General features: G+C 34.9%; 1 protein-coding gene across 2 annotated transcripts in view; it reads right to left on the bottom strand.

Moving 5' to 3' along the window:
* The window catches only part of IPO11 (importin 11), a 244,545-nt gene that overhangs the window by 94,802 nt on the left and 134,766 nt on the right, over positions 1-14,977 (bottom strand). For both annotated transcript variants that reach the window (XM_010588166.3, XM_064272370.1), the window contains exons 23-26: positions 14,028-14,107; positions 13,566-13,646; positions 4,644-4,739; positions 3,832-3,945 (exon numbers count right to left, since the gene is read on the bottom strand). In XM_010588166.3, the coding sequence (XP_010586468.1) occupies positions 3,832-3,945; positions 4,644-4,739; positions 13,566-13,646; positions 14,028-14,107 (371 nt within the window). The remainder of the gene's footprint in view (positions 1-3,831; positions 3,946-4,643; positions 4,740-13,565; positions 13,647-14,027; positions 14,108-14,977) is intronic.

The following is a 14,977-nucleotide window of genomic DNA, read 5'->3' as shown; positions in this document are numbered from 1 at the left end:
AATATAGAGCTTCACATACTTTTCATTTGCCAAAAAATATTACTTTTTAAAAAAAATTTTTCCAATCATTAAAAAATGTAATAACCATTCTTAGTTTATAGGCTGTCTAAAAACAGACGGCAGGCTGGATTTAGCCCACAGGCCATAGTTTGCTGATCCTGATAAGCAAGGCCAGAGCTAGGGGTGAAGCAAACAAGGGACCTGAGGTACAAAATTTAAGGAGGCACTCATACTTGGTGTCTCACTTGCCTCATCCTGATGATAAATACTAAAAAAAGTACTTAAGTATAGTTTCCAATATTATAGAAACATGTAAGAGAGACCTAACTAAGGCTTGGGGAGTCAGCGCAAGGTTTCCAAAAGAGGTCATTTTTAAGCTATAATCAAAGAGAAGACTGGGAATCAACTAAAGGTGACTGAAGAATTGGGATGGAGAGTGTTAGGCAGACGGAATGCAGCCTATACGCAAAACCTCTGAAGCAAGAGGGAGAAAAGGTGTTTTTAAGGGAATTGAAAAAACAGTGAATGTTAGATCATGGACTTCAAAAAGGACAGTAATAAAAGACAAGGCTAAAGGAGTAAAGATGAACCAGGTTATGGCAGGTCTCTGTAGGCAAACCTACATTATAGAACTTGGGCTCAATCATAAACCCAAAGCACAGACTGAAAAGGTTTGAAACAGGAAATGACAAAATCATACATATATGTCAGAAAACATAACATGGCTACTTTGAACTGAACAGACTGTAAGGTCACAAAAACAGAGCAGGATAACTGTACTAAATGTTGATGACCATCTGCAGCAAATCATAAAGCAACAAAAGAATTCTGTGGCATCTCCAGAAAACTAATTTCTGAAAACTGTATATTTTCTAAACAGTAAAAGAAAATGATGAAATTTCTCTACTTTGATACTGTTTGCCAAATTCTATCCCAGTAAACAATAACCCCATTGCTGCTGAGTCAATTCCAACTCATAGCAATCCTACAGGACAGAGTAAAACTGCCCCACAGGGTTTCAAAGGAGTGGCTGGTGGATTCGAAATGCTGACCTTTTGGTTAGCAGCCCGAACTCTTAACCACTGGGCAACCAGGGCTACGCTGGTAGGTGCAGACAAAAGTACAAACTATTCATGCTGAAGAAGAAAAAAAAAAAATCAGCTAAATAATTATCTATTGTATAAAGACCGTTATTTCCCTGCCTAGTTCTATCACTTTTTTATAAATTTAATGAATCTAAGTTCTAAATGTGGCTTCTGTAAGGACAGAGTAATTTTACACATGAGAAGTCCAGCAATCCTCTGTAGAAGGACAGAAAAATGTTTAGGCAAATAAAGATCACTTTTTTTTTTTTTGTCTCCAAATGTTACCTCCTTAGTCTAACCTTCATACCAACTGCTATTCAAGAAATAAAACGTCATTTTTACATAAGATTTCATAAAAAATTTGACTCATCATGCAGACAAAAAAAGTACTTTTGATCTTTTTAGAATCTAAAAGATGAGTTCTTTTTCAAGGTAAACATTTAGGATTGCTTAAGGGAAAATATTATGGTCTAAGTGGTACATACTGAGGACAGTCGTCGTCTTAGGATGAAGAATTTGGAATTTTCAGGATTTGGGGTAAGTTACTCAAGTATTGTTCTCCCTTCAAAATTTATAAAATCTAAATTAAAGGATATTGCCAGCAAGAATAAGGTAACAATGGAAAAAATACTGAAGTTGTCAAGAATTTCATTTTGCTTGGATCCACAATCAATACCCATGGAAGCAAGAGTCAAGAAATCAAAAAACCCATTGTCTTGGACAAATCTGCTGCAAAAAACCTGTTTAAAGTCTCAAAAAGCAAAGATGTCACCTTGAAGACTAAGGTGCCTGACCCAAGCCATGATGTTTTCAATCACTGCATATGCATGCAAAAGCTGGACAATGAATAAGACCCAAGAAGAACTGACGCCTTTGAATTGTGGTGATGACAAAGAATACTGAATATACCGTGGGCTGCCAGACGAATGAACAAATCTGTCTTGGAAGAAGCACAACCCAAATGCTCCTTAGAAGCAAGGATGGCAAGACTACATCTCACATACTTTAGACATGTTGTCAGGAGGAATCAATTCCTAGAGAAGGACACCATGCTTGGTAGAGGGTCAGCGGAAAAGAGCAAGACCCTCAACGAGATGGACTGACACAGTGGCTACAACAATGGGCTCAAGCATAATAATGACTGTGAGGATGGCACAGGATTGGGCAGTGCTTCGTTCTGTTGTACACAGGGTCGCTATAAGTTGGAACCGACTCAACAGCACCTAACAACAAAAACAGTAACACATGGATAAAAGAGTGGCAAGTGACTCAGCAGAACAGAAAAGACTGACACCTAACTGCTTGCCAGGGCGAACAGCTATCCAATGCAAGCAGATCTGCCATTCAGAACTTTGCAATTTTCAGGCAACAAAGACGGCAAGGGTATGGCACAGAGCTCAAAGCAGTAGAACTGGCTGAAAATCCGTACAGATTCCTTAAGTCACCTTCACCAATCCTGATGCAGTATAAAGAGATAGTGTCTGGAGAAATGAAATCAGAGAAGCACCAACTCAAGATACCAAGAACAAAGAAAGGTTGAGAGTGTTTCACCATTCAGGAACCCAACACTCATTTAAATCAACTTGGGATTAATACTTTGTTTTGATTCAATGGTATATGCTATTTCTTCATCTCCGTAATATCTTCTGCTTTTTTCACATTTTATACGTTCACTTTTAATTTTTATCAGAATCCATCAGCTTTAATGCCTGAAGTACTTTGCAACAGACTAGGCATAATTATAAGAGATTCATCAATACTTCTATTCAACATAATACTAGGAGACCTAACTGGTACAGTAAGGCAAGAAAATTAAATAAAAGGCATACAGATTGGAAAAGAAGAAGTAAAACTGTCTCTACTTACAGACAACATAATTGTGTATGTGCGAAATTCTAAGGAATCTACAATAAGCTGAGTGGTAGATTTACTGGGGTTACAGGATACTTGGTCAATATACCAAAATCAATTTTATTTCTCTTCACTACCAATGAGCAACTACAAACTGAAATTCTAAAAACATCATTCGCAACAGTATAAAAAACAAGAAATACTTAGGTATGAATTTAACAAAATATGTGCAACACCTGTATAACAAAAACTATATAATATTCTTAGGAAACATTAATAACACCTAAATAAACATAAATTCATGTTCACGAATGAGAAGACTCAATATTGCTTAAATGTCATCTCTCTCCAAATTACTAGAGTTAATGAGATCCCAGTCAATATTTCAGCAGGCAAGTTTTTTAAGAAACTGACAGATAAATTCTATTATTTATATGGAAATGCAATGGACTGAGAATAACCAAAACTGTTCTTATTTGCTAAAAACGTCATTTTCAATAGTAATTATAACAAACTCTCTCAACCCATGCCATTTAGAATGAATTGATTAAAGAAACGAAGCCGAGTGAGTACATGATTATACGAAGTATTCCTGTTTCAGATTATGTGTGAGTAAAGACTACAAATCAAAACTCTACCCTATGACTAAGCAGAATACAATTGCCTAATCTGAGCAATAACAAAATGTAAAAAAAGTTGCAACTGCCATTCTCAGACTCCTTTTTCTTTCTTCTCTCCCAAATTATCAGCACAGCTTAAGTTATTAAATATTAAAAATGTAAAGGTTTAAATAATATAAAAGGACTTTTTAAATAAAGACTCAGTATTTCATCAAACTATTTCTAATATGTATTTGGATAAACACTTCCTTACATTCAAATATATGATTTCTTACCTCCTGATTAAATTTATGTGCCATCTCATTAAGAAGTGAAGAAAAAAAGCTAGTGTTTTGCAGCAGTACTCGACCCATGACTCCAAGATATGTGGACATCACTACAGGATACCTCTGTACAATTAAAAAACAGCACATGTAAAACTGTGTTAAGGTACAAGTATAAGAAATTGACAGTAACAGTCATCAGCAATATAAAAAACATTCTTCATATTCTTCTCTTTAGAATTAACTGAATTCTAAATGATCAATAAATATTATTAGTAATAAATTCACTCTAATAAATGAATGAATGCCTGACTTCTAACTTATGAAATATATGTCTATGTGCGTATCCATGTTTGTGCATGTGAGAGAGAGAGAAATCAATGGCATATGTATATTGCTTTAAGTGCTCCTAACATGGTTACATGAATCTATTTAAGAGTTGGATTTACAAAATAGCCAGTATTATGGTATGTTCAGTATACAAAAAAACGAGCACTACTTTCCCCTCATATTCTTAATAGTTAAGCATTGGAATTAGGTCATTAACCATTCCTTCTGCTTTGAATTATTGTGTGTGAATACACATGCATGTGAGTGAAAGAGAAGAAATGTAAAAGGAAATCTATACTTTCCTGTGTGGAGAAGGAAAGACAAAGTTGTATAACTACCATGAAAATTTACTTAAGACGATCAAAATAAAAAGACAGCTTTCTTTTTATATCTAACAACAATGAAGAAATACTTTCCCAATGAAGAATGGAGAATAATTAAAACTAGAACCCTAGAGTCCAATACTACCCTTAGAAGCTTAAGTAAAATCTTACCTCTCCTTCTATAATCCCCCTGAAAACACAAGGTAGAATCGGTTGGAACATTTGCGGGCCTAATACTGGGTTCACTTTAAGGGCATTTTCCACAACCTGAAACCAGAAAGAACATTTTTAATACTCAGAATTATAAGTCATTGCTTCATGCAAAACACTTAACAACAACAATGTATTTAAATATTACACACCAAGTTTGAGAATACAGTACATAGGGTATGCAATATTCCGGCACGCAATATTCTAGCATTGTTGTTGTGTGCCCTTGAGTCCGTTCCAACTCACAGTGACCCTACAGGACAGAGTAAAACTGCCCCAGAGGGTTTCTGAGGCTGTAATCTTTACAGGAGCCAACTGCCAGGTCTTTTCTCCCAAGGAGCAGCTGGGTGGGTTAGAACCACCGACCTTTTGATTGGCAGCCAAGGGCTTTAACCACTGTGCCACCATGGCTCCTTATTCTAGCACTAAACACACTATTATAAGGCATTCTATTTTTAAAAACAAGCAGTTTCATCTAATGTATAAATATTTTGACACAGCTATACATCTTGTACAGAATTATATTTAATAACATTATGTTAGAGGAAGTAACATAGGCATCATGTTAATATAATTCTTACCTTTGCATTTTAAACCAATAACACTTAGAAAACGTTCAGTCGTAAAGGTAGCAAAAGGCTTTGAACAGTGAAAAAAGGAAGTGAGTAATAACTATTCTACTGCCAAAAACAAATCCACGTTTATCAGTAAATTGGAAGGTAAATGGCATGTTGTATATACACTGCATATTAAATGAAAAATCGTGTTCTTTTTTCATGTACACTTGTACAGATTATTAATCATGAACACTGATGTTGCATGTGAAAATTCTGAAATAGAATTTTTTAATTTTTTTCTTTAATCAATAAATAGAAATTACTTTTATAGGAGTGAGATGTGCCCTCTGTAACAAACGTAGCATGACATTAGATGTGCCCTCTGTAACAAAGGTAGCGTGGGGAGGGATTTTTTGTTGGTTTATTTTTGTTTATTATTTTTTAGAGAAAGAGGAAGTCAGTGGCCAGGAATCAGCAAAGAGAACCAAGAACATCTACCACTCTTCCAGCCCCACTGGTCAAGGGGTGGAAGAGAAAACAGACACCGTTTGAGAGGACTGCAGGGAACAGTAGTCTCAAGGCAGAGCCAGGTTTCTTTTATGGCTTCCAGTAGCCTTTATCAAGGCTGATATTAGCATTCTAAAGCAGGACACACCGTTCGTTCTATGCACAGAACAGCTTTTTACCTCTCCAATCTCTGCTTATTATGTGCCAGCCTGATCCAAACACTATGACAACAAAAACACCTCCACACATTTTAAGACATTCCCAAGGTAAGCAAGAAGCGCCCATGGCTAACACCACTCTCTAATTTTGAGCAAAAAGTGAAAGGAACATCCAAAGACAAGATTAAAAATAGGAAGACACTCTAGTGATGACTTAAAAGTCAGAGTTCAAATTATGACTAATTCCACACTGAAGGTTCTTCCATGATGATCAAAATCCTACCAAACACTGATCAGCATAACGTCCCCCAGATTCATCCATGTTGTGAGATGCTTTGCAAATTCATCATCATTCTTTGTAACTGTGTAGTATCCCACTGCGTGCATGCACCAGTTTCTTTATCCATTCACCTGCTGATGGGCACTTAGATTGGTTCCATCTTTTTGTTATTGTCTGTAATGCTGCAATGAGCATGGGTGTGCATATGTCTATTCCTGTTACGGCTCTTATTTCCCTAGGATATATACCTAGGAATGCGATCGCTGGATCATAGGGTATTTCTATTTCTAGCTTTTTAAGGAGGTGCCATACCGTTTTCCATAGTGATTGTACCATTTTACATTCCCACCAGCAGTGTATAAGAGTTCCAATCTGCCCACAACCTCTCCAGCATTTGTTGTTTTCTGTTTTTTTGATCAAGGCCATTATTGCCAGGTCAGATGGTATCTCATGGTAGTTTTGATTTGCATCTCTCAAATAGCTAATGATCACAAACATCTCTTCATGTGTTTTTTAGCCACCTTAATGTCTTCTTTGGTGAAGTGTCTGTTCATGTCCCTTGCTCATTTTTAACTGAGTTGTCTTTTTGTTGTTGAGGTGTTTCAAGTTTTCTATAAATTTTAGAGATTAACCCTCTTTGGATACGTCATAGCCAAAAATCTTTTCCCAGTTGGTAGGTTCTCTTCTTATTCTTTTGGTCAAGTCTTTTGATGAAACTAAGTGTTTAATTCTTTAAGAGATCTCAGTTATCTACTTTATCTTCTGCTGCTTGTACATTTTTAGTATTCTTTAGTATTCTATTTATGCCATATATTAGGGCCCCTAGTGTTGTCTCTATTTTTCTTCCATGATCTTTACACTTTTAGGTTTTACATTTAGGTCTTTGATCCATTTTGAGTTAGTTTTTGCTATAATTTTTTTTTCTATAAAGTATGTACCATGAATTCCCCAAATCCAATTTAAGATTATAGTGTTTTACTTAACTTCCTTGATTTTATATTTACATCTTTTTTTTCTTAAACTGAAAAATCTCAGATCTTAATAAGTTTAATTTATTGCTTCTACCTACTGTATATTTTTTATTACCTACTGTATATATTTCTACATATACATAAGCTTCAAAATAACAGTACCAATAATACAAACAACAGTAAGACTAGTGAATGCAAATTAACAATTATCTCAGGGTAATAGTTTCAGCGATTCATCCAGCCTCCATGGCGCCAGAAATTCTGGATTCCATGAGAACTTGAAATTCTGTTCTGCGTTTTTCCCCTTTTGATCAGGATTCTTTTATAGAATCTTTGCTCAAAGGGCTCAGTAGTGGTAGCTTGGCATCATCCAGTTCTTTGGGTCTCACGTCAAAGGGGGCATTTTTAATGGAGGTTAACTTTCTTTTTTAATCATGTAAGGTATCTAAATGTCCTCAAAGTCAGAGGGAGAGCAGACAGAAGCTAGATCTTCAGATGTACACTGTTTCATGTTTTTTACTTTGGAGACATGCAGATTATTTATATGGTTAACTTTCTATCTTAATCATGTAAAGGATCCACAGTCTTCAAAATCAAAGAGGCAGAGGAGATGGAAGCTGGACCTTTCAGGATGTACGCTGATTCATATTTTCGACTTTCTGTTGTTACTGTAACTCTTACCTTTACATTTTAAACCAATTACCCTTAAAAAATACTACACTCATAAAGGCAACAAAAGGGAAGTGGTGAAAAAGGAAGTTAGTAATACCTATACCACTGCCAAAAACAAATCTACATTGAGTTTATCAATACACTTGAAGGAAAGAGGCATGTTGTATATACTTTTTTAATCATGTAAAAAAATTACATACTTCTTTAATCATGTCTCCAAAGTAAAGAAATATGAAACAATATACATCCTGAAAGATCTAGCTTCCATCCTCTCTCCGTATTTTCCCTAGATAACCACCTTTATTAAACTGGTTTATTTTTCCATTGTTATCTTTTTTCCCACTCTTTGAACAGAAGCAATCTGTAGACTGTTCTATTTGCTAATATTCTAGAAATTACTCTAAACCTGTATGCAGAGATCTTTTTCACTTCTTTTTAAAGCTGCATGGTACTCTACTGAATGGCTCAATAAGCTGCGGTACAGCTGTTCATTCAATCACCTATTGCTGATTATTTTTTTTGTCAGCACTTTGCTATTACAAATAAAGCTTTTGTACTTTAGTTTTAATCCATCTCTCCTCCACATATACTTACAGAGACTGTGTTCCTAAAACCTGCTCCAACACACAGACTTTTAGTTTGTGTCAAGCACTCAAACACAATTTTCTTGACTGAGGCTTAGACTGGAAGTCAAAATAGACTTTGAAGTAAGAATGCCTGGGTTTTCATCAAGACTCCAACACTTAGACAAGGTGTGTGACCTTAGATAAGTTATTTACCTCTTTGTGATTTAATTTCTTATCTGTAAAAGTGGGGAAAATAACTACTATCATCATAGGTTGATATGAGAATTAAATGAACTCTGTATGCTGTGTGCTTAGAAACATGCGTAGCATGTAAACCAAACCAAAACCAAACCCACTGCCGTCGGGTCGATTCTGACTCATAACAACCCTATCGGACAGGGCAGAACTGCCCCACAGAGTGTCCAAGGCTATAAATCTTTAAGGAAGCAGACTGCCACATCTTTCTCCCGTAGCCTCCTGTGGAGAGGTTAGTGGGTTCAAACTGCTGACCTTTCAGTTAGCAGCTCAGCGCTTAACCACTCTGCCATCTAAGCTCTTCATGTAGCACATGGCAATGCAAAGGATCAGCTATTTCTAATATTACAGAATATAAATTATACCTTAAAGATATTTGTGCCATCTTAAATAAGTCTTATTACAGCGAATGAAAGAAATTTGGCTCTATACTGTTTGATATGACTGTTTTTAACAGAAAAGAGAATTTCAAAACTTAAAGTAGTGTATAATACGTATCAACAAATTCTAAATTAAAGAAATACAAAAAATTGAAATGTGCATATTTTTAGATTATAATTGTATTCATCTAGATAACTTGTTCAGAGTCACAGAGTACAACAAAAGTCTAAACCATCTGATCCTACAACAGGCATACTGGTCTCTCCATTCAATTTTTATAACATTGTAATTTTCTGCTTCAAAGAACAAAGAAGGTAACTTCCACATACTGCCAGAAATTGGTATAACAGTAACATTTACTCAAAAATATATTAAAAATGTTACACAGCATAATAAAGAAACACTATCTGAGCAGTATTTAAAAACTAAAAACAATGATCTAATATTAAAAACTGTAATTACATTTATACCAGAACTCTGAGAATAGGACAACACCAAAAGTTTTGAGTGTTCTCTCAGCCTTCAAGTAATGGCATACAAGTATTACAGTCCTAAAATATTCCTTATATAAAAACAAATAATTTATTCATGATAACTAGTATATTCTTAGTATTTGACATCCATTTATTAAATAATAAAATCCAGCTCTGGTACCTCAAATCAAATGTACAGTCATAGCTACAGCAATGTTATTACAAAAAAAAGTCTTAAACATTATCAGATCGCCAGTTTTTAATTCAAGTATATGTACCCTGCTAATGACCTACTGCTGGCATACTTGCACAGAAATTGTTTAATCTGTAGCTTGTGTTAAGTGTTATAAATACTTAAAATACATTTGGTTGATGATTAATTTGTGGTGAATCATTCAACAAAAAATACAACCAATGGAGAAATAATGACATCACTTTTTTCCATTTCAAGGGAAAAAGGGGAAGGAAAGATTTTCTTTCAAGTAAAATTATAATAAGGGTAGTGGTATACAGTATGCAAGTTTAGAATTTTCCACAATAAAAAATTTTTCAATAATTGTGTGATCCTGAGAAGAAGAATCAATACAATTATTTTTAAGGAACCTGCAGAGATACACAGGTTTTTGATAAGGAGTAAAGCTTCATCAGTGTGTAAATCATCTGTTTTTTAAAAGTAAGTTTAACTTACGCGTTCTTTATGACCCAAGCCATGGTGTTTTCAATTGCCTCCTGTGCATGCAAAAGCTGGACAATAAGTAAGGAAGACCAAGCACAACTGATGCCTTTGAATTATGGTGTTGGTGAGAAATACTGACTATACCATGGACTGCCAGAGGAAGGAACAAATCTGACTTGGAAGAAGTACAGCCAGAATGCTGCTTAAAAGTAAGGATGGAGAGATTTTGTCTCAAGTGCTTTGGACATGTTTTCAGGAAGGACAGTCCCTGGAGGAGGACACTATGCTTGGTAAAGTAGACAGTCAGCGAAAAAGAGGAAGACTCTCAATGAAATGGATTGACACGGTGGCTGCAACAATGGGCTCAGACATAACAAAGACTGTGACGATGGCAAAGGACTGGGCAGTATTTTGATGTGTTGTAAACAGGGTCACTATGAGTTGGAACCGACTCAACAGCACCTAACAACATTCTTCATTTTAAATAAACATTTCGTTCGAGAAAATGGTCAAAATAATGAGGTAGAACAATTTGGTTTGTTTTGTTTTTCTATACTAAGGTGTTAGTAACCAAATTAATCATTTGAGTCTAACAAGTAATACTGTTTTCCCCCAAAAGGGAAATTATATAATTAGATAAAAATAGCAACACTTACATTAGGTTATTACATGCTAGGCATTGTTTTTAGTGCTTTATATATATAAGCTCACGTAATCTTCCTATCAACCCTAGAAAATAAATGAAGGTATCATCACCCCCATTTTACAGACGGAAAGTGAGGAACAGAGAAGTAAAATATCTTGTCCAGTAACATACCTATGAAGTAGAGCCAATATTCTAACTCTAGCAGTCTGCCTTCAGTCTACAGTCTTACCCACTACACTATTCTGCCTCTAATTATTTCACAAGCACAGAATTGAAAACAAATACTAAGAAGAACTGAACACTATTCTCCTTAGGACACATTCTAAAACCTTGCTTCTTGTATGAAGAAAATTACAGAATGCCCACTTCGAGTAATTCAGAACAAGGACTCTTTCAACAATTACTTCACTAATAATGTTGCACAAAAGCAAAAAAAAAAAAAGCTTTCAATTCAAATTTGGTCCAAGAAGTTTTCAATGTGAGCAACAACCCCCTTTATTAATCACTTAGAATATATGGATTATAGTTTAACACATAGCATTTCAGATAATGCACAATTACATATCATTAAAAATAATTTAGCACAATTCCTTACATAACAGATGAGGAAACTGAAGTCCAAAGAATATTCAAGAACTATGTAAGTAGCATAGCTGGGTGTATAAACCAATGCACAGGAGCAACTGGAATTTATCACTGCCTCTCCCATGAAGAACACTATCTTCCATTTCCAGGGGACTTCAAATGATGAAGTCCATGAAATCTTGTCTAAATATTCCGATCAGAAATGACCACCACTCCTCCTAATTTCTGTAACACACATTATTTGCACTAGTCGTACATTATCTGTCCCAAGAATTATACAATTTAAGGGCTGAAAGACTGTTTTTTTATCCATTTATTCCAAACCTCACTTGTTATAAAGTGAGAAAACTGAAGCATAAAATGTTTAAATTCCCAAGGCTACCCAGATATAATTACTAGAAATTGGGCTATAATTGAGATCACTGCCTTACAATGCTGTTGTTTTTTCAAGCGCCTTGTATTCTGAACTACTGAGAACCTAAAATAGCAGTCCATGATTTTTTATATTTTGTTTCTAAAAGTCTCATCCTCTGCTAAGCAACTAGCACAGTGCTTTACCCAGAGTAGGAATTCAGTACATGAATGAACAAATTCAAGTTTAATATGCACTGTGGGCAAACTTCTGAGCAGCACAACTTTTACAATGACTTTCTATACTGATCTCCCTAAAGTATACTTGATCGCTAAGCTTGTCAGAGCCTCTTTTTATTGGAAGTGCTCTAACGAGTGGTGGTTACTACTACTGGAAAGGTTAAACAGTTTACATGATTTTTAAAATTTGAACATATGTTCAACTTTACATAGCGGGAACCTCTTCCTTTCCCCAAGCTTCCTTCATAGACACAGTCAAAGTATCAATGCCTGTATTTTGAAGATACCCAAGGTTAAATTAGAAATTTTTATCAGATCAGCTTAAGCTGTATATACATTTAGATGATCTCTAGAGTTTTATGTAAATGACATATCACATGAATATATTTTAAAAATTATAATTAAAAAATGTAGGATCTACATTTTTAAATCTAGTCTGCTGAATGCCTGTTTAGAAAAACTTCTATTCATTCACATAGGCATCCATATATTCATTTACTTTCGTTTATTCAATAAACACTCAAGTGTCTACTACACACCAGGTACTGTGGAGGCAAACTGTATGCAAGTGATAAGACATTTGGGCAACTAACAAAGAGTTTTTAAAAGAATGTTAAAGCTTTTTCTAGAATACCCCTAACATTTTGTCAGGGCAACTCCTGTACCCTCTACTTGGATGTACACTCTTGAATACACAGGACAGAAGACAGTAACATTCTAGGTGCTTGAGATGGTATTCCTAATGGATACAGTGATTATTGCTGCATAATCCTTAACAATAAGAATTATGAACCTCCCACCCTTCCAACTCACTTACTACGTATTCAGAGAAAATAGGGGGCATATTTACTGAACCTTGGATAATGGAAGACAGTATAGTCTAGTAGAAGAAAAAGATCAAAAAACACAAACTGACAGATCAATAATGAAAATATCAAAATTACATGCCAATTTTCTTCCAAGTTTCTTTCATTTCCACATGACCAATCAGTTTTTCCTTCCTTCAGCCAGAATTAAGTACAAAGTGTAAATTCCTCTTACTGTCTTCTCTACCTCCCATTTGCAAAGGGTTTGTTGTTGTTGGCTACCATTAAGTTGCCCCCGACTTGTGGCGACCACACACACAATGGAACAAAATGCTGCCCAGTCCTGCCCTACTGTGGATCAGACCATTGTGAACCACAGGGTTTTCACTGGCTGATTTTCCGAAGTAGATCGCCAGGCCTTTCTTCCTAGTCCATCTTAATCTGGAAGCTCCACTGACACCCGTTTAGCAACACAGCAGCAGACAAGTCTCCACTGAAACACGTGTGATGGCTATACTTGAGGTGCACTGGCCAGAAACAGAGCCCAGATCTTCCCAGTGCAAGGTGAGAATTCTCCCACTGAACCACCAGTGCCCTCCCAGAGGCAGTGTACAACTAAATACTGCTAAAATAAAATTTCCTGTCCAAAACTATATCAACTCTTCTCCTTCTTACCAATCATCCAAACCCAAATGAAGGTATAATTTCATAAAAAGCAAAGATAAAACTTACAACGATATTCGTTTTAAAAGACAATACCTTGAGCACTTGAACTTGACCTTCTGTAGTAATTTCCTTTAACAGCTCACAAAAGGACTGACAGAGACCTAGTGCATATGTCTGAAATTCAATCAAAAAGCCAATTATACATACGAATATATGTGCAATATCAAAAAGGCACAAAATCCAATTTGAAACTCATTATAATCTATTTAAAAATTATAGACTAAGCATATAAAGATTCAAATTCAAAATTACACTATTTTAGTGTACACAAAGTTCACTACTACATTGATTTTTATAGGAACCTAAGGATATATTTATTTACGTATTTTCTGTGTTAAACAACATGACTTATAGAACTGCATTACATCTGTCTTCTAGTGGATCAAAGTTTTTTTTTCCCCCTTAAAGTAACACACAAATCTTAAATTTTGAAAACGTATACCCTGATTTCAAAGGGAAAACAATCAAAATAATGCAAAAACTACTACAACATACCTGTAAAAATTCTGTTGATGACAAAAAGATATAACCATTGATGATCTTAAAGCATGTTCTGAGATTTTCTGAACTTAGTTCTGCCAAAATAAAAAATTAAAAAAAAATGGTCAAATTAACTCATTGCTTAAAATTAGTTTAAAAGAAGTGATTTAATTCTAAAATTAAGTAATATACCTTTTTTACAAATATTTTCTGAGTGCTATTTAAATGAGTAGTACATGTATCTGTCTAAAACCTGGCATTAAATGATAGCAATGCTATTCTAACTACTTCCCACTAGTTAGAAAACTTAGAAAAGAACATCAAGATCCTTTTTTGGTGCTTTCAGAAAAGAACTAGATAACTATGTGATCCAACTTTTCATTTCATTTAAAATTTTTGGTGCTGGTTAAAGGGGTTAACTCAGTGAGCATTTACTGAGTGTCTACTGTGCTGACATGGAATATGCTACCCTACTTATGAAAAGATTTCCTATTACATGCCCCCCAATTATATTTTGTTTAGATATTCTCAATCCTCAGACTTTGTTCTTCAAATCGGCTCCCTTATAAAAACTTGCACATAAAAAAAATACTAGTAATAATGGTCTTAAAAATGTAATCACCAGAATAACATACGAGTAGGAATTCTTTTCAGGTACAAAGTGAAAACCATTTGGAATATGAGCAAATGCTCATGCAATGCTATTTTACATGTCTTATTACATATAACAGTATAATACAACAGAATATAGACTGTATATTCATCACTACCCAGATCAAAACATGATCCCAAAAATCATATATGTATAAATTCTTTATTGGTAAAATTTTAAGAAATTCTATATACATGCAATAAGACAGACTTTTAAAAAAAAAAAAAATTCCCCCTGGCAAAATACTGGCTTAGTCTGCTGGTTCTTGCTTAACTCGTAACATAAAGAAGTGAGAAAACACGTTCTTCAGATG

The sequence above is a fragment of the Loxodonta africana genome, chromosome 2 (assembly GCF_030014295.1).
Source record: "Loxodonta africana isolate mLoxAfr1 chromosome 2, mLoxAfr1.hap2, whole genome shotgun sequence".
In the NCBI taxonomy this organism is placed as follows: Eukaryota; Metazoa; Chordata; class Mammalia; order Proboscidea; family Elephantidae; genus Loxodonta; species Loxodonta africana.
Note: the sequence above shows the minus strand (reverse complement) of the source record. Positions and strands in the feature narration are given on the sequence as shown.